Genomic DNA, 24,087 nt, shown 5'->3' on the forward strand with positions numbered 1-24,087 from the left:
TGACCAGACGTGCAACCAGGTTTCTCTCCAATCTCCCTGATACAGGTTCTTATAGATTCAAAATAGTAAGTACTAGGTGATAAGGCGAGTTAGGCTTATGTTTGTTTTCTTTATTTGCAAATGTGTATTTGGCTGGGAGGAGTTCAAATGTGTATTTGGCTGAAAGGATTTTAATTTGTACTTGTATACTTAGGCTGGGAGGGTATTCCCAGTGTCTATAGCTGAAAGACCCTGCACCTATTCCATTTTAAATTTACAAAGATAATTTCTACTGTTTTTCTCTCTTTAATAAAAAGTTTCTTGTTTAAGAACCTGATTGTTTTTTTATTCTGGTGTGAGACCCCAGGGAACTGGGTCTGGATTCACCAGGGAATTGGTGGGGAGAAAGGAGGGAAGGGGGAGAGAGAGGTTAATTTCTCTCTGTGTAAGGATTATTTTCTCTTTCAGGGAGAGTCTGGGAGGGGGAGAGAGAAGGAGGGGGGAAGGTGAATTTTCCTCTCTGTTTTAAGATTCAAGGAGTTTGAATCACAGTAATCTTCCAAGTATCAGAGGGGTAGCCGTGTTAGTCTGGATCTGTAAAAGCAGCAAAGAATCCTGTGGCACCTTATAGACTAACAGATGTTTTGGAGCATGAGCTTTCGTGAGTGAATACCCACTTCCTCAGATGCATGTAGTGGAAATTTCCAGGGGCAGGTATATATATGCTAGCAAGCAAGCTAGAGATAACGAGGTCAGTTCAATCAGGGAGGATGAGGCGTCATTATCTCATGACCTCGTTATCTCTAGCTTGCTTGCTAGCATATATATACCTGCCCCTGGAAATTTCCACTACATCCATCTGAGGAAGTGGGTATTCACCCACGAAAGCTCATGCTCCAAAACGTCTGTTAGTCTATAAGGTGCCACAGGATTCTTTGCAGTAATCTTCCAGGGTAACCCAGGGAGGGGAAGCCTGGGAGAGGCAACGGTGAGGGAAAGGGTTTACTTTCCTTGTGTTAAGATCCAGAGGGACTGGGTCTTGGGGGTCCCTGGGCAAGGTTTGGGGGGACCAGAGTGTACCAGGCACTGGAATTCCTGGTTGGTGGCAGCGCAACAAGTACTAAGCTGGTAATTGAGCTTAGAGGAATTCATGCTAGTACCCCATCTTTTGGACGCTAAGGTTCAGAGTGGGGAATTATACCATGACGGAGGGCAATTAGCCATTGGAACAATTGAGCTAGAGACGTAGTGGATTCCCCATCACTTAGGGCTAAGTAACTTTCTAAAAAAATTGGCTGTAGCTCAACTAGAAGTTATAGGCTTACCATAGGAATCACTAGCTGAAATTCTGGGGCTTATATTACCTGAGAGACAAGACTAGATGATGTGATGGTCCATATTGACTTTAAAATCTATTTAGGAGATTTAGACTCATAGAATGTCAGAGTTGGAAGGGACCTCAGGAGATCATCTAGTCCAATCCTTGGCTCAAAGCAGGACCAATCCCCAGATAGATTTTTGCCCCAGATCCCTAAATGGCCCCTCAAAGACTGAGCTCACATCCTTAGGTTTTGCAGGCCAATACTCAAACCACTGAGCTATCCCTCCAGATACTCTACTTCACTATGTTGCTATTATGTATTATTTGTTTGTGGTTTTATTTTATTAGTGCCAACCAAGACTAAGGCCCCACATAAACACATAGGAAGAGCTAGTCCTTTACAATGTAAATAGACAAGTGAGAAATGGTAGGAGGGGAAACAGAAGCACAGACGTGGTATGATTATCTCATCTCAGAAGAGAAGGTATAAGATTAGTAAAACCTGAGAAAACAAACCAGTCTGGCACTCTGCAGATGCTTTAATCAGCAGGCATAACATTAACCACACCCTGGGACTGCAGGTCTATTTGGTAATGTACCTATATTTTGGGGTAAGGAGTGGGGGGAGGGGCAAAGAGTCTGTCAAGTATTTTGTACCAGAAGATGAGGCTTGTGGGTCAGCATGTTGAGGAGCATTGCTAGATGGATTTAGTGACTTTCAAAAGACTTCAACAGTTCTCCAACTCTTTCACAGTACAGCCCATTTTGTAAGGGCAAAATTCTCACCAAGGACCCCTTCCTCTCCCGCTCCCCTGATGTATGCTTCTCACAACAGTTCATGTCATGGCCTAGCAAGAAAGAAGCTGCAGGCCACTAGTAGTGATGGTACAACAGTGTGAGCACTGCTTTATTAGAGCATTCTTTTAAACCTGTGAATTTAGTACTGGAACAAGCGTGCTATGGATGAGAGGATGGGTCAGTAGCCACAGTCCAGTCAGTCCTTGGCCTTGTTGCTGAGACAGACAAGGAGGATGCTGGTGCAGGTGTGTATAGTGCAGTGCTTTTCAAATAGGCTACCAAACTGATATTGATTGGCCACTAGTGACCTGGGCTAGATTTAAATGTATAATCTACAGTAGAGGTGAAGGTTCTAGTAGCCCTCTACCAAGTCCCCGATCCCCATCACTTACATATTAAGCTGTCTCACATTATGAAAAACATTGCTTCTTACAAACAAATAAGTGACTTTAACATCAGTAGCTGAGAGGAAGGTGGGAAATAATATTGACTGAAAATACGGTGTTAAAATATGGTGGGCACATGGTTTTTATAGGTTAATTCACAAAATTTAGGGCTCAGTAAAGTGGACTTGGGGAAGGGTCCTCTGATTTAGAAAATGATGTAAAAGATCTGAAGGAGGAACGGGCATGATCTCAAACCCTGTATGCAAAAGCATCCCACTTTAGAACCATTGTGTTACTGTCCTGTATTATTTGAGTGACCTGGTTCGCTAGCCTTGTGAAGTGACAGCAACCAAGGTACTGCTCTGCAACAGGTGGTGTAAGTTGGGGTTGAGGGGGCTCCCCTGAAAGACCCTAAGCCAGATCATGTCATCTTTCCCACAGTTCCTTTCAAAGAAGAGATTGGCACTCTGGGAGTATGTTCTCTGCCTTTTTTTCCTTCAAAATGGGCTTTTGCTTTACAAAGGTGCGTAAGGTGCAAGAGACACTTTTGATATTTTGAGTGACACTGTGTCAGCATGAGGCAATGGCTTAGTGCTCTAAACCTCCTGTATGCATAACTAAATACCCTAGCATCACAGGTTCAAATCCTCACCATTCTAGTTTACCTCATCTCTGTTACAGTAGAAACAGCAAGTATCTTGCAAATTTACTGTATAGAAGTCATTTGAAGAGACCTGAATTCTGCTACATGGGAACATAGCACACCCAGCAAAGGATTGCACTAGGGTCCGTAATCAGAACCTGCCCCCTCACCTGTAAGAGTGGTATAGTGCACTGTGCGTTCTCTGGTTGCCTGCCTCAGCGCTAAGTGCATTTTGCTGCTGCAGTACATCTATACCTTCTGGGAAGAGCTTTGTGCTTTGCTGCTTGTACGTCATTGTTGAATACTATTGCTGTAAAGACTAGAGCAGCATGTTTTGCACAGAGCAGGCAGGATCATGCAGGACAATGAATCACAGTGAAGACAGGGAGAAGGAGGGAGTGTGAATAATTAAAGAAGAATGTGCATTCAAGGCATTCAAAAAATTCCTACAACAACCCCACCCCCAACTATTTCCCAGAATTCCCAGTACAAGCTCAGATAGTGATGCTTCCATCCTCTGGTCTTGTCTCTGCATTGTGTAAGATGCGCTGCTAACACAGTTGTGTATTGTTCTTCTCTGGCGCTGGCATGCAGCAGTAGGTCAGGGGCTAGAGACTTATTCTTACCCAAAGATCTGTATGGGGAGCTGGGGAAGTAAAATTGATCACAACACAGTGGCTGGCAGGAGAGACAAAGTCAGGCTTTCTCCTTTGTGCTTTTGCATGTGAGCAGTTCATATTAGGGGGAAGAAAGTGAAATCAAGCTGATTGTGTTGTGATCATCACAAATTACAGGCCAGAGAGAACAAGAAAGGGGTGGAGGGGGGTAGAGCACAAAATTAATTTGCAATTACTAATGTGGAGTAACACCAGTAGAGGGACATGCAGAGGCTTGCCAAGGCAAGTAAAGTTTGCAGAAGCCTTTGTATGACACACCTTTTGCATTTACAGCAGTGAGCCAATTTATTGAGACACCCAAAAACCTGCAGCTTGCACAAATAAGCTCTGTGCATATGACTGAGCTCTGACATTAGGCATGCATCTAAAAGAGAAGTGAGCCGCATGGCAAAGCCTAAATCCCTAACTAAATGAAGGCATAACCAGGTAAAACAATTATATGTCTCAACTTCTAGCCCTGCAAAAACTGCTTGCACCTCAACTGAAGAAATGAGGGGAAGATGGAAGGAAATGACCTTTGCAAATCTTGGTTCGCCCATGGAGGCACATCCAAATCTTTCTTGACCCCTACTCAGTGCTCCGGAGAAAGATGATGCTCCACTGTGACCCAGGAACCTCTTGGTGTCAACTGGCAGAGGGCACAGGAGATGCTTCGAGTTTTACAGGGATCCCCTGGATCAGATATATGAATAATTCACTAAAGGGTGGCATGTGAGGTCACTACAGTAGCCCACTGATCATCATAATCACTGTGAAATGTATGTCTGGATGATATTTGTTTTTACCAAAAATTATGTTCTTAAAGGCAGGTAACCACAGGGCAACATGTCTCAGAAAGGTTCCTTTCAAGCAGGAAGTAACAGACACTTATCCCTCTGTCTGATCTTGTGTGCACTGGGCATTGACTGTCCCATTATGGATGGTTGTGGGCATACTGAGCCAAAAGCTAAACAAGAGATTGTAAAATCGCCAAGAGAAGAAATTTACAGGAAGAAATAAACAGCAGGATGGGATCCTGGTAGGACTAAAGTTAGTGGATCATAGGGGTATAGCTCGGGCTGGAGAGGCACCCCCTGGATCCTTCACTGAGGAGGCAAGCTAGCCATGTATTTATCTTATGAACGGAGGCCCACGGCCAAGCCTAGCTATACAATGCTGGAAGGACTTTGGATGAGCATTGCTCTATAGGACATGACAATATTTACTTAAGTCTAGGTTCTGGAATGTGTGTTTATGATTTTATTTAATATGTAACCATTTGTTCTGATACTGTCACTTGCTATTACTTGAATCGCCATACGGATACTTGTTTTCACTATAAACATATCTAAGTGCTGTGCATTAAGCAGAGTGGTGATGTGAGGTGGACTGGCTAAGCTGGCGTGCACTGATTCTTTTGAAATAGTCCATCTGTGAATACTGTGAGTGTCCAGTGGACCAGGGGCTAGAAATTCCACAGAGATGCTTAGAGGATTTGGAGCATGCCAATCCCTGACAAGACAAAGCAGGGCCTGTGTAGGGGTGCTTGTGTTGCCCATGAGAAGTGGAGTTGGGGAGTTAATCCACTGAAGGCACAGACAAGGCTTCCACACGCTAAGGGCGGGTGGTAGCAAGGTGCCCCACACCCTGGGCCCCCCCTGGGAAACATCACATACACACCCCAGTGTGCTGTGAGGGACAATTTCTTCTCAACCTGAAAAGTGATAATCAAGAATCAATCAATCAAAAATCAACCCAATTAAGTATCTCATCCCAGTTACGTGCCAAGATACCATTGTTTTCCAAGTAACAGTCCATTTTTTAAATTTGAATTGTAGTAAACTGGATACTTCCCATTTGTCTGTGTGCAGATAGTGCCTGGTGTTTAAGACTATTACAAATATGTAATTGCACCCACTTTTAGATAAATGCTTTGGACTGTGTGTTAATTCAGTAACTAAAGAGTTAATTATTCTCAAACCAAGAGGGAACACATGGTTTAGTCCTATTGGTTAGAAACCCTGGAATACGCAAACTGTGATACATTCTAAGGCTGATCCTATTCCCATGGGAGTTGGTGGCAAATCTCTGAATAACTTCAGTAGAAGCAGGACTGAACCTGTAGCTTAACTTGTTTTTAATGAGTTCAGAGACGGCTGCACCCAGATACTGCTAAAAAGGGAAGGGCACAGGCTTCATTGCTGATTAGATTGGTATTTAAATCTCTTTCCCTCCTTGGAAACCCTTCTATGTGCTACAGAGTAGGGACCCAGGAGAAATGTTTTCTCAGTAATTACCCTAATAGCCAAAAGCCCATTTATCTGGAGGATTTGAATGTCACTTAGATCTCTGGAGTTCATCGATTTTAAGGCCAGAAAGGAACATTATAATCATTGTCTGAGTTCCTGCATAATACAGGGCATAGAATTGTGCTCAGTAATTGCTGCAGGAAGCCCATTACTTCTGTCTGAGCTACAGAATTGCTCTTAGAAAGCCATCAAATCTAGATTTAAACTCTCCAAGTGATAGAGAATTTACTCATGGACAGGTAAAGAGGTTTGTACTATAATACACTTAGGAAAGAACCGCATGTAGCTCAGAGATTAAAGTAAGATAACTAGAAAGCAGCGATTAAAAAAAGAAATGTGTGTAATTATTAGGAACAACATGGATATGAGTTTCCAGTGCAATACCATTGCTTGCTAAAATGGATAATTCCATTCTGATACATGGGAATCCTTTTCAGAAAGAAAGACCATCCATTGCACCTTCACATTGCTTTGGTAGGACCATCAGTGAAATGCTGTGCTGGTCTCCTTTGCTTCAAATATATACAGAAAAGCTAGAAAGACAAAGTAGGAAGTGGTGTGTTGGTGATTTGCTTTTCTTTCTGATCAGGCAATATAAAGCCAGTTCCCCAGTGTGGTACTGGGGGCACTGTGCTACTTGAACTTCTCTATGTCAGATGGGGAGCCACGGATGAGTCATTTCTGGCTAACATTTACAAAAGGATAAATTTAGCTTAGCTCTTAGTAGAAACATTTGGCTGGACAGTGGAATAGTTTCCCTAAAGCTGGATGCAAGTGTAGACACAGCTCAGGTACAATCACTAGACTGTGTGTAAATGTGTAACTGCAATTACCTGCTTTGGTCTAAGCACAGAAAAACATTTGATCCTGTACAAACAAGAGAACCTGTATTGGGATCAGATTGTCTCCTAAATGATCAAGCAAGGAAGTGAGCCCACTGTGTTTCAAAATGTCAGCTTGCTTTTCCGGAATCCTCCCAGCCTGCACAGCTACATTCCTTTTGGGTGACATTGTGTCTTGTATGTGAGCTCCACTGAGCTCTTGACAGCAAGCTGCATGTGTAGTTGAATTAAGCAGCCTGAGGAAAATCGGGAAATAAACAAAATGCAAGTTCAAATCCTGTGTCTACCTGGAAATGCCAATATGACATGGGATACCATGTGCTATTGTGCCAAATTAGAACATTGCTCCAGCACATTTAGCAAGCGGCCAATACAGAAAGGTAACCATGCACCCAGGCAAGGGGGCCAGATCATGTAAATCCTCCTTGCAGAGGACTCCTATTGAGTTAAATGATTTGCCTGTATTGTTTTCAAACCTTGCGATGGGATTTATGTGCAGGTGAATTATAGGATTAGGCCCTAATTGTGATGCAGAAGAGAAATCCTTCCTGACCCTGCAGTTTACATGCTGATGTATAAGAATGTTTAATTAGAAATGTTTCTGTTGGGGGCGACAAGGTTGGTGAGGTGATATATTTTATTGGACCAATTTCTGTTGTTTCGCTCATATCCTGGGACTCACACAGCTACAATAACACTTCAAACAATGTTTGGATTGGCAAATTGACAGCTGTTTTAATCTTTCCCACTTCAGTACCCAATGCTCCAGCAGTCAAGTACTAAAAGGTTTGCTGTCTTTATCTCATGCTTCAGAGATAGAGCACAAGATTTCTCCTATGTGCTTTTTTTGGGAGAGTTTTCCAGTCAATTTCCAGTCCCCCATCCCAGCACTCTGGAATAACTGAATCTTTGTTTTGGTTTCCATGGATCATTAATTACTAGAGTGCTGAGTAACACTCTTGGCATTTGCAAGAGTGAAAGGATTAATGGACAGCGGCAGCGCAGTGGACCCCAGCAATGAAAAGGTTAATAGACAGTGTCAGTCTTGTGCAGCACCAAAAGGCTAACTGCACAATGGAGACACAGTGGGTGTGGCTGAGAACCAGCAATGAAAGATGTCAGAGTACTTAATACAGACAAACAGTATAAAGCTGAGTCAGTGCCTTACTAGTCATCCGTTCTTTTTTTAAATCAAGGAAACTGTAACTTTCCGCCAACTTCTTCTAAAGTTACATTTTTGATTCTGAGCTTTCTGAACCTGTGCACCAGGCCACCATTCTCTAAAATCTAGAGCTGGGCAAATAATAGATTTTTCGGTGCACTGGCAATTCCAAATAATAAATAAAATAATAATAATAATTAATAATAACAAAAAGACTATACATTATCATTATGAATGGCTATGAATTGCCACTGTGAATTGTCACTGGGACAGGGAATGAGTGAGAATGACTCTGAAGTCCAGGGGTATTAGAGCAGTGGTTCTCAACCAGCAGTACATGTACCCCTGGGGGTACACATAGATCTTCCTGAGGGTACATCAACCCATCTAGATATTTGCTTAGTTTTACAACATGAAAAGCCCTAGTGAAGTCAATGCAAACTAAAATTTCATACAATGACTTGTTTATACTGCTCTATAGGCTATATCAGTGTTTCTCAACCGGGGGGGTGTTGTGGGGGGGTGTCACAATTTATTTTATAATTATACAGTAAACATGAGAAAGGAAGCAATTTGTCAGTACTAGTGTGCTGTGGCATTTTGTATTTTTATGTCTGACTTTGTAAGCAAGTATTTTTAAGTGAGGTGAAACTGGGGGTACACAAGACAAATCAGCCTCCTGAAAGGGGTGCAGAAGTCTGGCAAGGCTGAGAACCCCTGGATTAGGGCACTCATCTGAGATGTGGGAGCCCCCAAATGCAATCCCCGCTCCAATGACTATTTAATTTATTTATAAAAAGTGGAACAACTTCAAGAGCAGAGACTGAAACTCATACGAGACTGTCTCGGTGACGAGGGGTGCTTTCCTGCAATGTGGGAGATCCAAGTTTAAATCCCTTCTCCCTACCAGCCATGGGGGGAACTGAACCTAAGGGTTCCCCAAGGTGCCAGGGCAGATCCATACAGGTGTGAGATTCAGTAAGGTAGAAAGTCCATTAATCTGCTATGGAGAATGTATTCTGATCTCACTTAAGTGAAGGCTGTGAAAGTGCCACTAAGGCCTGCCAATTACCTAACCTCTTACTCAATAACCCGTTTGTCTCACCTCCCCAACCCAAAAATCAGTCTCCAAACCACACAATGGTTGAGCCGCAACCCACTGAACATTGGTTAGTAACTTTGAACCCAAAACATTTCAGCAGCTACACACACACCCACCCCACTACTGAAATGCAGACACAGTTGGAGTGAAGGACACCAGTCACCTACCACAAAGCATCCTCATGTTGTGAGGGATAATTTTGACCAAAGACATCAGGTAAACCCTTATTTTATACTAAGCTCTTTAATTGCCATTCAGAGCTGGGGCAACATCCATTTTTAAGATCTCACCTAACAGTCACCCCTTTACAGCGGACTGCATGGTATTTAATTCCAACCTCTAGAACAAGCTACAAAGGGAAGTGATGGCTTCTCCAGCTCTTAATGTCTGGATGCACTAATACTTTGATCTATCAGCATAATCCTGCTCATATTGAAATCAATGGCAAAACCCTTATTGATTTCACAGGGAGTAGAATTGGGCTGACTGCAAAAATATGAATATTTATTTACAGGTGTAACTCTTGGAAATGTACTTAATAATTGTTATTTAATTTACTGGATGCCTGTAGCAACTAGATATTTATAACAATTTGTTTAAAATATATTATGTAAAACTCTGGAAAGCTTCCACTAGGGAGCATTAAAGACCCTCTTCTGATGTCTTCACAAATGACAGGAAGTGGGCTGTCATTTTCCCAGGAATTAAAAGACACACACATAAAGCCATTACAACTCACATGAAGTAAATGTATCTTACACCAGACCCTGAGTATCACTAGACTTTGGTGTGGGAAGAGCATCAAAAGAAGCAAATTCCACCGATAGGGTGCTTGGGTGACAATGCCCTGCCACTGCCCCTGAACAGTTCAGCCCTGAGTGATGACAATGAGAATCTCCCAGGCATTATGCACCAGGGTGGGATGCTCAGAAATACTTCAGACAGACACGGCCAGAGGCACTAATCTCGTCCATCATTGGGCCCTAGGCCTAGATCATACAAACGTTGCTACCTGGCCACAATGATCCTGTTACTGTGGCTCAGTCTGGCACACTAGCTCTGGGGACCTCCTGGTGGATGATGCCATTAACTGCAGGCTGTTGGGAGGGGGGGCCTTGGGAATGATTTTTGCCGCAGTAACTATCGCAGGGCCAATCGGGGGGGTAGGAGGGCCTGGGCCTCAATTTTTTGGCATTTGATAAGTTTTGCAACTTGTTTGTATGTGCCTCCTTACTGGACCCAAACATAACCCACTCTCGGCTGAGAGCTGCAAATAAGAATCATAGAATAAATATCAGGTTTGGAAGGGACCTCAGGAAGTCATCTAGTCCAACCCCCTGCTCAAAGCAGGGCCAATCCCCAGACCCCTCTGTGGCCCCCCTCTAGGGTTGAACTCACAATACTGGGTTTAGCAGGCCAAGGCTCAAACCACTGAGCTATCCCCTCCTCCCAAGGTGTGAAAAGTATTTGTTAAATAAATATTCAAATTAGGGCTCCCTCTTTTTTTGGTGCCTTATTTTGTTTTCACGTGTCATGTTTTTATTTCTATTAGGCTGGGGTGGCCTGGGCAGCGCTGCACCGCTAAGACTCAGGGCATGCAGCGAACGGTGCCTCCCCAAGTGAAAAGCACTGGCCGCAGGGGAGAGACGGGGCTCGATCTCGCGGTTCTTCAGAGGTGGGGACACATTTTACCCGCGCCGGGCTCCCTGTGCCCAGTGACGGACTCGGAGCCCCTCACAGGCTCCGGACCCTGCCCCCTCTTGGGCTGGGGCCTCAGACTCTCTGCGGCAGAAGCCGCCGCCGCCATAGTTAGCCAGGTACAGGGCTGCGGGCGACAACGGAACCACAGCCCTCACTCCCGGCTCGGAGCGAGGGAACTTCCGCCTCGGTAACCATCATGGCGGAACAGCGCTCGCGCAGACACGTAATGTGACTCCCTTGCAGAGACGAAGTAAGCCCCGCCTCTTCTGCTCTCTCTATGGTTCTTCCCCGGGCCGGTCCGTGCGTTGCGGCGTATCTATGGTTTGCGCGCGGTGGCCTGTGGGAAGGCGGAGGAGTTATGGCGGAGGTGCTGGACGCGCGCGCGTAGCGGCCCCGGGATCGGAGTGGGGCAGTGGCGGGGTGGGACTCGCTGTGTCTGAGGTAAGTCCTGGTGTCTGGGTGCTCCTGAGGGCAAAGGGGGTGGGGGCTGGGAGAGAGGGCATGTCACGGATGGGGGGAGCCATGTGGAGGGCGGCTCTGAGGAGGGGGAGGGGGTCTTTGCAGGAGGGGTCCGAGTGTGTGGGGGGGGCTCTGAGGTAGGGGAGCCGGGTAGGGGCTCTGCTGACGGCGGCTGTGTGGGGGGGTGTCATTAACGGAAGAGGGGGAGGGGTGCTCGAGAGGAAGCGGCGGGGGCTGATTTGGGGGAGCGGGGGAGGGGCAAGGAAGGGTTATGCCGCTAGTGGAGACTTTCGCTTCAATGATGACATTTCACACAGTTATTTTCATGCGGACTGTGTCATAAGTGGAGGTTAAACACCATTCCACAGTTAAAATAAAATGCAATCGAAGGGTGTGAGGTTACTGCTAGTATCTAGCTCTGCTATAACATTTTCTATCAAAGCCCTTTACCAAGGCAGTCAGTATCATTATCCACATATTAGTGATTGGAAAGTTGAGGCACAGAAAAAAGGCAGTGGCTTGCTTGAGGTGACTCAATAGACCAGCTGGGCCTCCCTATTCCCAGTGCTCTAGCCACAGGGCTATATTGCCTTCCAGGGAGAAAGAAGATGCAGTGCTTAAAAATTAATATTTACATGCACCAGGACATGTTGGACAAATCAAGATAGGTCTGTGATGCATAAAAAGTGTTAGACACTTCATGAAAACACTTAAACTTAATGCTCCTGCTTGTACAACTGTATAGAGAGAGATTATAAATTCTCTTTTAATGTTTGAATAGGAGTTGAAATGAGATGGGAAGGGCTAGAAAGGCAGATCTACAAAATAGGAAATGTAGACTAGAGAGCCATTGATGATAGCGTTGTGTTGAGGGAAATGACAGAAAGCTAGTAACAAAGATTTTCATATGTTATCAGTGTGTCTCATTTGAGATAAACAATAACTTGACTAATTTCATTTATAGACGTTATAGATTAATTTGCTTGTGTGATTTGACTTGAGTGATATTGACTCATTTTTTAGAAGGAAAAAATGAAAATGTATTGACTTTTTATAATACTCTGTCCTTCTTGAAAGGAGCTTTCTATGTATGTAATAATCTCATGTCCTGTGTTTCTTTTCCTCCCTTCCCTTCCTGACAGATTAATGAAAATCTGAATAGGTTATTCAGTTAAATAAAATGCTTCTGGGATGCAGCACTCTTTTCCAAGTTGTAGTTTACACTCTTTAACTGTAGCAAGAGCTGTGGTTGCTGCTATAATTCCATGAGTAATGTACTACTTCAGTTAATGTCTTTCACTATGACTAGTGGTAATTACCATATTTTGCATTTGATCGTGAAGTGATTAAGATGACAACAGCAGCTAGGCCAACATTTGAACCTGCAAGAGGAGGAAGAGGAAAAGGAGAAGGAGATTTAAGTCAGCTCTCCAAACAATATTCCAGCAGAGATCTTCCTTCTCATACTAAAATTAAATACAGGTAAAGGCCAGTTTCTTTTCTTGCACAACATGGTGTACAGTGAATTATTCTCAGACTTGCACTGCTGCTGAAAGAGAAATATCATAGATAATATTTACATGTTAAACACTGATAATGTATTTAGCATCATACAGGCCCAAAATAAGGGCATTGCCCCTGCCACAGTGAGGGTGCAGTGATGGAAGGATAGAAGAGTTTCCAGTCTGAAGAGCAGACACTGAAAATAGGATGTATTGGAAGTAATTATAGTATTTATTGTATTTGCTTGTTTCTTGTGGGCACCACAACATAAATTCTTCCTTAGAAGGGGCCTGAATAAGAAAAGGGTGAACTGTATTGACCAGAGCATTCTGTGCATAAGGGAAAAGATACATGGTGATGTGAAGGAGGGCGGAAGAAGAGGAGGAGGAGATGTCTCATTCATCATTATCATAATCATCACCAAAGCTGATATTACACTTGTCTAAGTTCCCCTGACTGCAATTTTTTGTTATTTTACAATCTCACTTCATTACATTTTGAAATGCTTTGTCCATCTCTCTTGCTGTGTGGAAGACTCATATAGGTGAGAAATGAACCATGCTGGAAATATAACAAAACTGTACACAAAATGCTGTCGAAGGCACAATGTAAAATGGAGGTGTTTCTCTACTTTTTAGTTAAAATTTTAGATGTTTGTAAGAATATTATGGAAGACATTTTCAGACAAATATGTTTTTTTAAAGTTAATATTGTCCCTTGAAATGGAAGACAAGTAGGATGTGTCATACTGGTTTTCCACTTTCTCAGAAGTAGCAGTGGGGAAAATACATGCATAAGCACATACGCTGAATATTTTAACAAATCTTCTGGATGCTTTTTAATAATGTCTTCATTTTGTCCTTATTCTTCTACAGCTGATCTGAAGGATGGCTTTGTTAAATAGTACTGCATCATTGAACCTTGTTGCAATGTTTTAGTCTCCCTTGTTCTGTTTTGAATTACATGTTGTATTTGGGGTTCTTGTGGCTGTATCAGCCACAAGCCACTCAGTTATGGGATCTGTAATTCCCGATTGTTGTTTATACAGTAAGAAAATGAGCAAATTACTTCACCATAAAAACAGACTTGTGCACACAGTATATTAATAGCTACTTGAATCTGGATTTCATCCAGGCACTGTGTACACTTATTTCCAGAACAGAGGAGTGAAAAGAATTATTGCTCACTACACTCATTTTAATTCTTTTTAAGTTTTCCACAGCAAATTCAACATTGCCTGGAAAAGGCTTGCATTAATGTGTGTCAAATATGAATGAGTTGTTGCTCTTGGCTGAGACCTCTTTAAATATACATGGTGTGTCTGTAATATTTTATTGAAGCTATTATTTCCATTTGCTCCCTCTTCCCACTTGCTTGTTCTTCTAGAATACAAGTTAGTGAATCATCTAATTTGCAGGTGGATGAACCATCTCTCTGCAAGGATAAACTATAGTCATCTGATACATCTATCTGGGATTAACTGAAAACACATTTTAGTCTTGATCTTGGGATGTTATAACTGTCAGGGAGAGAATGTCGGCCAGAATGTCAGGTCCTGCGGAATGTTGGCTGGGACATGATGCTTGTATAATACAGTACTAGGTGTCTTAGAAGTACCTAAGAGAAATGGATAGGGTCATTCCCTATTTTTACAGAAATTCTGTGATATCTTTAAAATCCATTTGGAAGCCACTGGAAACTGGATGAAGTTTTAATGGTATTGAACGATGGGGGGGAATGCACCTGAAGTGGTGTTTTATCCTCCTTGTATAGCTCTGCAGAATCATTCTGAGTTCTGGTAACAAGCTCGTCATTCTAGAACTTTCAGGCCCCCGGGCAAATGCTACAAATGGGGAACTGTCTACTTCACCTTCCCTTTCTTACTTTTTTTTCTGATTGCCTGTTCTAGACAGACCACCCAGGATGCCCCTGAGGAGGTGCGTAATCGCGACTTCAGAAGAGAACTGGAGGAGAGAGAACGAGTTGCTGTAAGAGAAAAGAACAGAGACAGACCAGCAAGAGGTGAAACGAAACTTCTATTAAACAGAAAATTACATCCTGTAATGAATCCATGCACTTCTGTCAGGATATCATGGGAATAGAATCCACGACCTGCTTGAGCTAAAGGAGAACCTTCGTCACTAATAGTAAAACATGTTCCATCTATGGGCCAGCCACTAAAGCATGACTGTTACATATATGTTACCAGTTCATGACAGTATTAAAGGAGCTTTTATTCTTGAACTGCTGGGGGAAACACATTTTGTTGATTTTAAAAAAAAATTTTTTTTTAAAGCCTTGGCAAGACAAATAATGCGTTACAAAATATGTGAGATTGTTAGTGGATAATGCAGATTTTCTCTGAAATTAATATTTCAGATAACTCTTTGTGTTCAGTAGTGCTGATGTTTGTGAAAATGTAGGCACTACTGATTGTGTGGATCATCTAAAATGTATCTAGATAGTTAAACAGCACTTGTGATAAGAAAATGGGGACATTCAAACTCTATGGATTATAGAAGCCGTGCTGATAAGGTCCAGACTGCCAGTGTTTAGAAGCAGCCCATATGCAAGACTGAAGGTTCTTGTCTCCTTAGGATCTGTGGAGTTGTGAGCGTACAGTACAGCCACCTCTAGTGGCCCCCTTTCCTCTTCAAGTAATGACATGAAGAAACTCTACAAAATGAACCTCTTGAGTTTTTGAGGTGCCAGTTCCACTGCCATGGGATGTCTCTGCAGGGGAGGGCAGTTCAGACATCAAGTCATTTGATTCCAGGAGTTAGATGTTGCAATGTGAAGTTCGGTGATTCTGCTTTACTGTCGATCTTATTAACCTGTACAAATGTTCATAAATTTTCCTTTTTTAACTTCTCAGAGCACACCACATCCTCTTCAGTGTCTAAGAAACCTCGATTAGATCAGATTCCTGCAGCAAACCTTGATGCAGATGATCCACTCACAGATGTATGTATTTTCAGTTCCTTAGGGTACTCAGTAGTGGTACATATTGCATTCAAAGATCTGTTAAGGACCAGACCGACAGATAATGGTTCCAGCACATCTGGTCTCTTTCTTTAACAAGTTACTGTAACTGAAGTTTGATGGAATTTAGAATTGTTCAAAGGACCCTACTTTCACACTCTAACAGCAGTTTGAAGAAATCACTTTTCACACACCCCGGCAGTAGCTAGGAAGCTAAGGGAGGGGTAGTAGAATAGAAGGCTCTGGGTGGTAGATAATGAGGCTCTTCCTTCCAAAAGTTATTGAGGAAAGAAGTGTCTTTAAATTTAATCAAAACCTAGATAGCTAGAGTTTCTGATGCTGATGTACCACACTCTTACTCTCATTATTTTGTAACGTTATTAAAATTTTGTGCTGCTCTAGATGCATGTGGCATATTCGATAGCACAATATTAATTTTGCTTCTAAGTAGTACTTGGAAGTTCCATTCAAGGCCACCTTGTGCTAATCACTATACACTCTTTTAGCAAAAAGACAGTTCCTGCTCCAAACAGTTTATAGTTTTAGCATACAGCTAGAGACAACTGATGAATTAAAATCAATCAAAGAATGAGGGAGGTTGAGGTACACGTGAAATGATTGTTTGCAGTCATTAATTGTATCAGAATGCCAACTGCCTAGCTGGTGGATGCAAGTAATGAATTACATAGTCAGGATAAGAACAAATGCATCCATTTGTGCCTTGCTTTTAATGTTCAAGAACAAAAGAATAATTTGTATTACACTTGCTGTCATTGCAACCTCCAAAATACTTCAGAAATCCACTTCTGGCAAATTCTAGCCTGTCTTAGACAGTCCTGGTTTTACAATGTTTGGGCAAAATATTTGGTTCTGTGTAATTTCTTTTTCTAGAATAAATGTGTACTTTTCATAATAGACAGCTGGTTTTATGAAATGGAATTAAGTAACCAACCCACCTTTTCCTCCTGTTAGGAAGATGATGAAGATGAGGATTTTGATGAAGAGAGTGATGATGATACTGCAGCTCTTCTGGCTGAACTAGAAAAAATAAAAAAAGAGAGAGCTGAGGAGCAGGCCCGAAAGGTAAAATCTCACTAGTTAAATAGACTCTTTGCTTGAAAATTATTTTTTTTAAAATGCAGTTTCACAATATACTAGAAACCTCACTGAAAGTGATAGAGTGTAGAACTTTTAAAAACAAGTAAGAAGTACATTTTAATAGTGCAGTAGCCCTTTAAAAGGACATTTACCGGGAATAAATTTCTTATTAAATTCTTTTTACGGGGTGAATTTAGTACTCCATTAAAGGGAAGTGCCAATGGCAGCAGTTAGAGCCAGGCATCGGCTGGGGTACTGTGCAAACCAATGCACTTAATCCCTTAACAAGCTTTCAGTTCCTATGCCAAGTGGTTCTTAACTAAAGGCTGCCAGTTTGCCAAACTATGTTATGGTTTTGTTAAGTACTTCTGGAGATTTGACTAAGGCCACTCAAGGTGGGTGAGGTTATATCTTTTATTGGACCAATAAATAGGTCAGATATAGAGTGATCGCTTTGTGAAAAGTGTTCACCCACAGGCAATGTGGTGGTTTTGTCTTACCATTTTCCTGAGTGAGTTCATTTGATAGCATAGTGATTGTCTGGTTTCACCCACATAGTTGCTGTTGGAGCATTTAGTGCACTGGATGAGGTATATCACATGTTGTGATAAGCATGTGTAGGACCCATGGATCTTGAAAGGTGTGCTGTTGGGGATGTTGATCATTGTAGCAGGTTTTGTATCTGTTCTGGCAGGATCTGGTGCCACTTTGAGTTGGTGCAGAGGCGGCCAACCTGAGCCTGAGAAGGAGCCAGAATTTACCAATGTACATTGCCAAAGAGCCACAGTAATATGTCAGCAGCGCCCCATTACCTCTGCTCCCAGCACCTCCCACCCACCGGCAGCCTTTCTGATCAGCGCCTCCCCCTCCCTCCCTGCACCTCCCGATCAGCTGTTCCGTGGCGTGCAGGAGGCTCTGGGGGCAAAGGGGGAGGAGCGAGGGCATGGCAGGCTCAGGGGAGAGGACGGGAAGGAGCGGAGTGCAGGGCCTGTGGCAGAGCCAGGGGTTGAGCAGTGAGCACCTCCCAGCACTTTGGAAAGTTGGAGCTGCAGGTTGGCCACCCCATGGTTGGTATATTCTGGTCTGTGGGGAGTTGCTTCTGATGAGGAGCTTGGAGAGATTGGTCAACTGAAGGCCCAAAGAGGGAGTTCAGGAAAGATTTATTTCAGGAGGGAGTCCCCCTCAAGTATGGAGGTGGTTGTTTGATGATACCCCAGTGTGGAGTGGTAGGTGACAAGGGGGGTGTTTCTGTATTGAACCAGGTTCTCTCAGCATGTTTGGGTGGCCTATTCCATTATGTGATCTACTTCTCTGGTGGAGTGTCTTTGTTTAGTGAAGGCAGTTTTGAGTGTATGAAGGTCTAGAGCATATTCTATGGTATCTGAGTGCCTGGCTGTAAATCACAGATTTCAGGTAACAGAACTTGGTCCAATAAAAGATATTATCTCATCCACCTTCTCTCTCTAATACTCTGGGACCAACACAGTTGCAATACAACTCTATAAGGCCACTCAATGCAGTTTCATTTGAACTTAGAGTTTGCACAGCTGGCTTTTATGCCACCCTCATCAGCAGCCCCTGGTATAAGGGATGGGGAAAAGGTCTGACTGGAATGCAATGTGTTCTAGTAATCTCTGGCTGCCAAACATCTCTCTGGGGAGTCATTTGTCCACTGAGGTACTCTAGAACAGCCTATTATGCCACGGCCAATTTAGAATCAGACAGAATTGGGGACCTGCCACAGTCTTTTGTGGCCTTTCTTCTCACTGGATACAGCTGAGAATCTAGCCTCTATTGTTGATAGCACAGGAAACTATTTTCAAGCTTATGTAGGGTATTATAAACAGGGAAATAAGAAATGCAAATCTGTTAGTTTATGGTGCCTCTCATCCCAAGAAAACCCAAATACATTATCTGTGCTCTTGCAATGCCACCTTTCAGTTGTGTACCATTGGTCACGGTTGTCCAGAAGTTTGGAATGATGTCCCAAATCCTCTACTTAACAGAATTTTAAGATGTGGTGTTAAAATGTTCTCCGTTTTGAAGGTCTGGTATAAACAAGGCATTGTCAACTTCAGTTTGACCAGTTTTGCACATGCTAAAGCCTAGGCTGTCCCCCAAGCTTTAGCTCAACTAGCTTTGCATGTTACAGTAAGGGTGCTCAACCTACAGCCCATGGGCTGTATGTGGCCCACCAGAGCATTTTATAAGGTCCAGAGCATTATAAACAATATACTAATGGCCAATTTCTTTTATCATGGGAAGTTGAAGGGGTGAATCAGCCCTGGTTGGATTTGGAGCTGTGGTTCTACTGTTGATATTCCAAATACTTGCTGCTGAGCCTACCAAACTAGTCCATTTTTAACATTAAAAACGTTCTTGAAAGTGTCTTTCTCTTACCTCTGTGCCTAGGATTTGCAGCATGTACCATATGTAATAGCCAGTAATCTGAAACTATGCTCTGCAATAGTAACTTGGCCTAGCAGGATTTATTTAACAGCCTGGCAGCCTTACCTCAGAATTGGCCTGCTTTAAAGTTTATTTAAACACAATGAGTTCAGTATATCTGTTTTCGCAGTAGTATGAAGAGACTTCTGTTTCTGTGATCCTAGAAAAAGCTCTTCTTACAAGGAAAATTTATAACTTCAGTTTGACTGAAAGTTGGAATTATAATTCTGTATCTATTAAATAGTTTAGTTTGTTACATTCACACTGATATACAGCTGGCTTTGCATTGGGAATTTAATGGTTTGGAATTGTGGTGCGTAGAAGTGTATTTCTAAATTTATATTAACTATACAAAAGTGGGGGTGTGGGAATAAAATTTCTGAAGGTACACTTTGTGCCACTAGAGGGCACTTGAAGCTGAGAAGTATATAGCACAACATTCATCTGGCTTTTGCTGCCCTTTTTTTAAACTGTTCATTATCCTCACTGTAATCTTCTTTTTGAGAATAAGTTTGTGTGTAACAATTTATGCATACACAGTGACCTAAAATAAATCAGTGTTTCCTCCTAAGAAGAAATGCTCAGTAAGTATTATTGGAGCTGGTGGTACATGTTGTGTCAAACTTGCTATATATTTTAGAGGGAAAGACATGTCTGTTCTTCGCTACTGTCTCTCAGCCAGTGGCTGAAAATTATCATATATGTAGGCATAAAAGTATTTTTAAGTAAATATTGATGACTTCAAAGTACTTTGAAATTTTTTTATAGCGCTGACCTGAAAATTAAGTTTATATGAATCAAAATGATATATAAAAGACATGATTTGTAGAATATTATGAAATAATATAAATTGAGATGATTAAGTATGGCTCCCTCTTACTGTTATGGGAGGCACAGAAAGCCTGTTAATGAGATCAAGTTAAGGAGCTTCATTATGATGGCAACAGTAAAGATAAACATCTCTGTAGATTGCTAAATTTAAAAAGAAAAAAGCATGTTCTCCATCCAAGTGTTTTCCTATCCTTCGCCACTTAGGATAGATTAAATGGAAAGCTTGCAAAAAGTCAGGAAAAGATAAAGTAGACATTTTAATATAAGAGGAAGCAGAAGTAAGGGATTTGGAGTCCAGAAATCTCTAGGATGGATTATCTTGTTTTGCTAAAAGAAGTGGACCAAGGTGGGTGAAAACTCATTGGTCCATGGAGAGGGTCCACTTTCCTCTCCCACCCCGAATTAGCTGCATGCCCTCTTCACTGGCTTAGCTCCCATTGTCTTATTCCCTCATCCCTCACTTCCTGGCAGCATTTGGAGTCACTGATGCCCTCTAGGCCACCCACTGAAACAGTACGTTTCCTGCTATGGAAGTGAGCTTCATGAGGAGAAAGTCAGTCCCAGGCTGTAGTGTACTCTTCTGTGGAAACTGAGGGGCCCATGAGTGGACAACTGTCTCCATGCATCCAGCCCTGGCCCCACACATGGAGAGACTGCCCACTCCCCATCCATAATCCGCCAAGTCTCCCCTGCTTCCCAGGTTGATTCCAAGCTCAGAGATTGCTTCCAAAGGGTCTTGAGAAGAGGATGATGACACTTCTATGGAAGTGACTGACCTGCCCACCACTTCTGCACAGGAGTAAGATTATTCTTATGAGCTTTGATCTCGAGGGCACAGTGTAGCTGCTGCATCAATTTCCCACCTGTAAAAGGATATTTCCTTACCTCAGGGGAGCTGACATTTTATGATTATAGTTGTGAAGGACTTTGCATGTCAGTAGTACCAGACATCTTCCAACCTATCAAAATGTTTTACAAACCATAGTTCAATGCTGCAAACTTTATGGATGTGAGTCATTCCACTATCTTCATTGTGATGACACATATGAGTCGTTAGTTACTTGCATGCCTGATTTACTCCTGGAGGAATTCTGTGCCAAAAAGTAAAAAAATTCTGTGCACAATATTTTGAAAGTCTGCAAAGTTCTGCATATTTTATTTGTCAAAATAACAATATAATCATACCAGTTTCAATTATTTTTGATAATTTATTTCAAAATACCTGTCAGCAAGTATGTCTAGAAGATAAGGTGATAAATAACAGTCAGCATGGATTTGTCAAGAACAAATCGTGTCAAACCAACCTGATAGCTTCGTTTGACAGGCTAACAAGCGTTGTTGATGGAGGGAAGCGGTAGACATGGTATATCTTGACTTTAGTAGAACTTTTGATACTGTCTCACGTGACCTTCACGTAAACAAACTAGGGAAATGCAATCTATATGGAGCTTCTATAAGGTGGGTGCAAAACTGGTTGGAAAACCGTTCCCAGAGAGTAGTTATCAGTGGTTCACAGTCAAGCTGGAAGAGTATAATGAGTGGGGTTTTGCAGGGATCAGTTCTGGATCCGGATCTGTTCAATATCATCATCGGTGATTTAGATAATGGCATAGAGAATACATTTTAAAAGTTTGCAGACGATACCAAGCTGCAAGGGGTTGCAAGTGCTTTGGAGGATATGCTTAAAATTCAAAATGACCTGGACAAACTGGAGAAATGGTCTGAAGTAAATAGAATGAAATTCAGTAAGGACAAATGCAAAGGACTCCACTTAGGAAGGAACAATCAGTTGCACACATACAAAATGGGAAATGACTGCTGTGGCAAATTGCCAGCACTACTATGATGGGTCTCGCGCTTTCTCTTCTTGTGGGGGTGTTCAGGTTGCCATTTCTCGCTCCTGATCTGGGGTATTAACTGTCCCACTAGTATCCCAGAGAAGGCGAGTGGAGAGAGAGGGACCTGGGCACACCCCCTACTCTGGGTCCCAGCCCAGGGGCCCTAGGTATAGCGGCAAACCACTTGAACTAGTGATTCCCTCCCCTGGGCTACTTCCCTCTCCGGCCCTTCAGCTTGTGGGGCTTCCTGCCCTCTTTCTGCTTGGGCAACGTTTCTTCCAACCCTTTGGGAGAAACCTTTGTGTCTGTGGAGTCCCTCTGCTCTGTACAAGTCAGGTTTCCCTTTACCTAGGGTCTTGGTCTTCTGGCCCACCACAGCACTTTTCCAAACTCTCCTCTGCTTCCCTCCAAACTGCTCTCTGCTTCAACTCCTCCAACTGTCTGATTGAAGCAGGGTTTTTTTATCAGGTGACTGGCTTCAGGTGCTTTAATTGGCTTCAGGTGCTCTAATTTAAACTGTAGCAGCCTCTCTTCCCTCTACAGGGAATAGGCTGTCATCTTGGGGCTCACATATCTCCCATCTATCACTCTCCTGCTGCCCTCTGACCATACTGTATCAAACTGCCTAGGAAGGAGGACTGCGGAAAGGGATCTGGGGGTCATAGTGGACCACAAGCTAAACATGAATCAACAGTGTAACACTGTTGCAAAAAAAGCGAACATCATTCTGGGATGTATTAGCAGGAGTATTGTAAGCAAGACACGAGAAGTAATTCCTCTGCTCTGCTCCGTGCTGATTAGGCCTTAACTGGAGTATTGTGCCCAGTTCTGGGTGCCATATTTCAGGAAGGATGTGGAGAAATTGGAGAAAGTCCAGAGAAGAGCAACAAAAATGATTAAAGGTCTAGAAAACATGACCTATGAGAGAAGATTGAAAACGTTGGGGTTGTTTAATCTGGAAAAGAGAAGACTGAGAGGCGACATGATAACAATTTCCAAGTACATAAAAGGTTGTTACAAGGAGGAGGGAGAAAAATTGTTGTTCTTAACCTCTGAGGATAAACTGCAGCAAGGGCTCTTTAGGTTGGACATTAGGAAAAACTCCCTAACTGTCAGGGTGGTTAAGCACCGGAATAAATTGCCCAAGGCGGCGATGGAATCTCCATCATTGAGGATTTTTAAGAGCAGGTTGGACAAACACCTGTCAGGGATGGTCTAGATAATATTTAGTCCTGCCTTGAGTGCAGGAGACTGGACTAGATGACCTCTTGAGGTCCCTTCCAGTTCTGTGATTCTATGATTCTAATACAGACAACAGAAAAGATTCAGGAAATGTTTTTTGACAAATAGATGTTTTACTAGGCATATTAATTCAGAACTCAGAGTAATAATTCATTTAAACTACAATACAGAATTGGATTTCCTGCACGCCTCAGAAGCAGTGCAAAGGCTTGGGGGAATCAAGAGCAATGGAGGAGTTGAGGGAGAGGCAAGTAAATTGCTGGGAAGGAGCCTGGGTGTGAACTTGTAAGGTTGTTGGGTATGGGTGGGAAACGTATGGAACAGGTTTTTTGGGGTGTTTGGGAGGGATTTTTAGGGAGCTTCCCACATGCAGAGCCTGGCTGACCCCTAGCCTCTCACATTCAGTCGGGCACATCTACCCCCTTCCCCATGTGTTCCTGCTCCCCTATGTGTCCTTGCACCCCCTGTCCACGTGTGTCCCTCCACCCCAACTCAGACACCCCCTCCTCCTGTCTCTATGTGGTCCTGCACCTCTCCACCTGTCCCTATGTAGCTCTGCACCCCTTTCCCCCATCACCATGTGGCTCTGCACTTCCTTCCCCTCTGTGGTCCTGTGCCTCCACTCCCATTCAGCTCCTGTCCCAATTTGTCCTCCTCCACTAGCCCTTATGAGTCCGTCTGACTTCCCAGCATCCCATGCTGTCTGTCTCCCCATGGCCTCTGTCTCCTGATCTGGTCCACTGTGAAGAAGGCAGGCTCTTTCTGTTCCTTCGCTGGCTGGGAGTTG

At 43.0% G+C, this 24,087-nt stretch overlaps 1 protein-coding gene across 3 annotated transcripts in view; it reads left to right on the forward strand.

Moving 5' to 3' along the window:
- The window catches only part of CWC15 (CWC15 spliceosome associated protein homolog), a 62,667-nt gene that overhangs the window by 9,788 nt on the left and 28,792 nt on the right, over positions 1-24,087 (forward strand). For 2 of the 3 annotated variants that reach the window (XM_050942567.1, XM_050942546.1), the window contains exons 2-5: positions 12,702-12,840; positions 14,771-14,883; positions 15,737-15,825; positions 16,816-16,926. In XM_050942567.1, coding sequence (XP_050798524.1) covers positions 12,702-12,840; positions 14,771-14,883; positions 15,737-15,825; positions 16,816-16,926 — 452 coding nt within the window. Of the gene's footprint in view, positions 1-11,209; positions 11,341-12,701; positions 12,841-14,770; positions 14,884-15,736; positions 15,826-16,815; positions 16,927-24,087 lie in introns of those variants that run through there. The other variant, XM_050942557.1, reaches the window with a different exon arrangement.

The sequence above is a fragment of the Gopherus flavomarginatus genome, chromosome 1 (genome assembly GCF_025201925.1).
Source record: "Gopherus flavomarginatus isolate rGopFla2 chromosome 1, rGopFla2.mat.asm, whole genome shotgun sequence".
NCBI lineage: Eukaryota > Metazoa > Chordata > Testudines > Testudinidae > Gopherus > Gopherus flavomarginatus.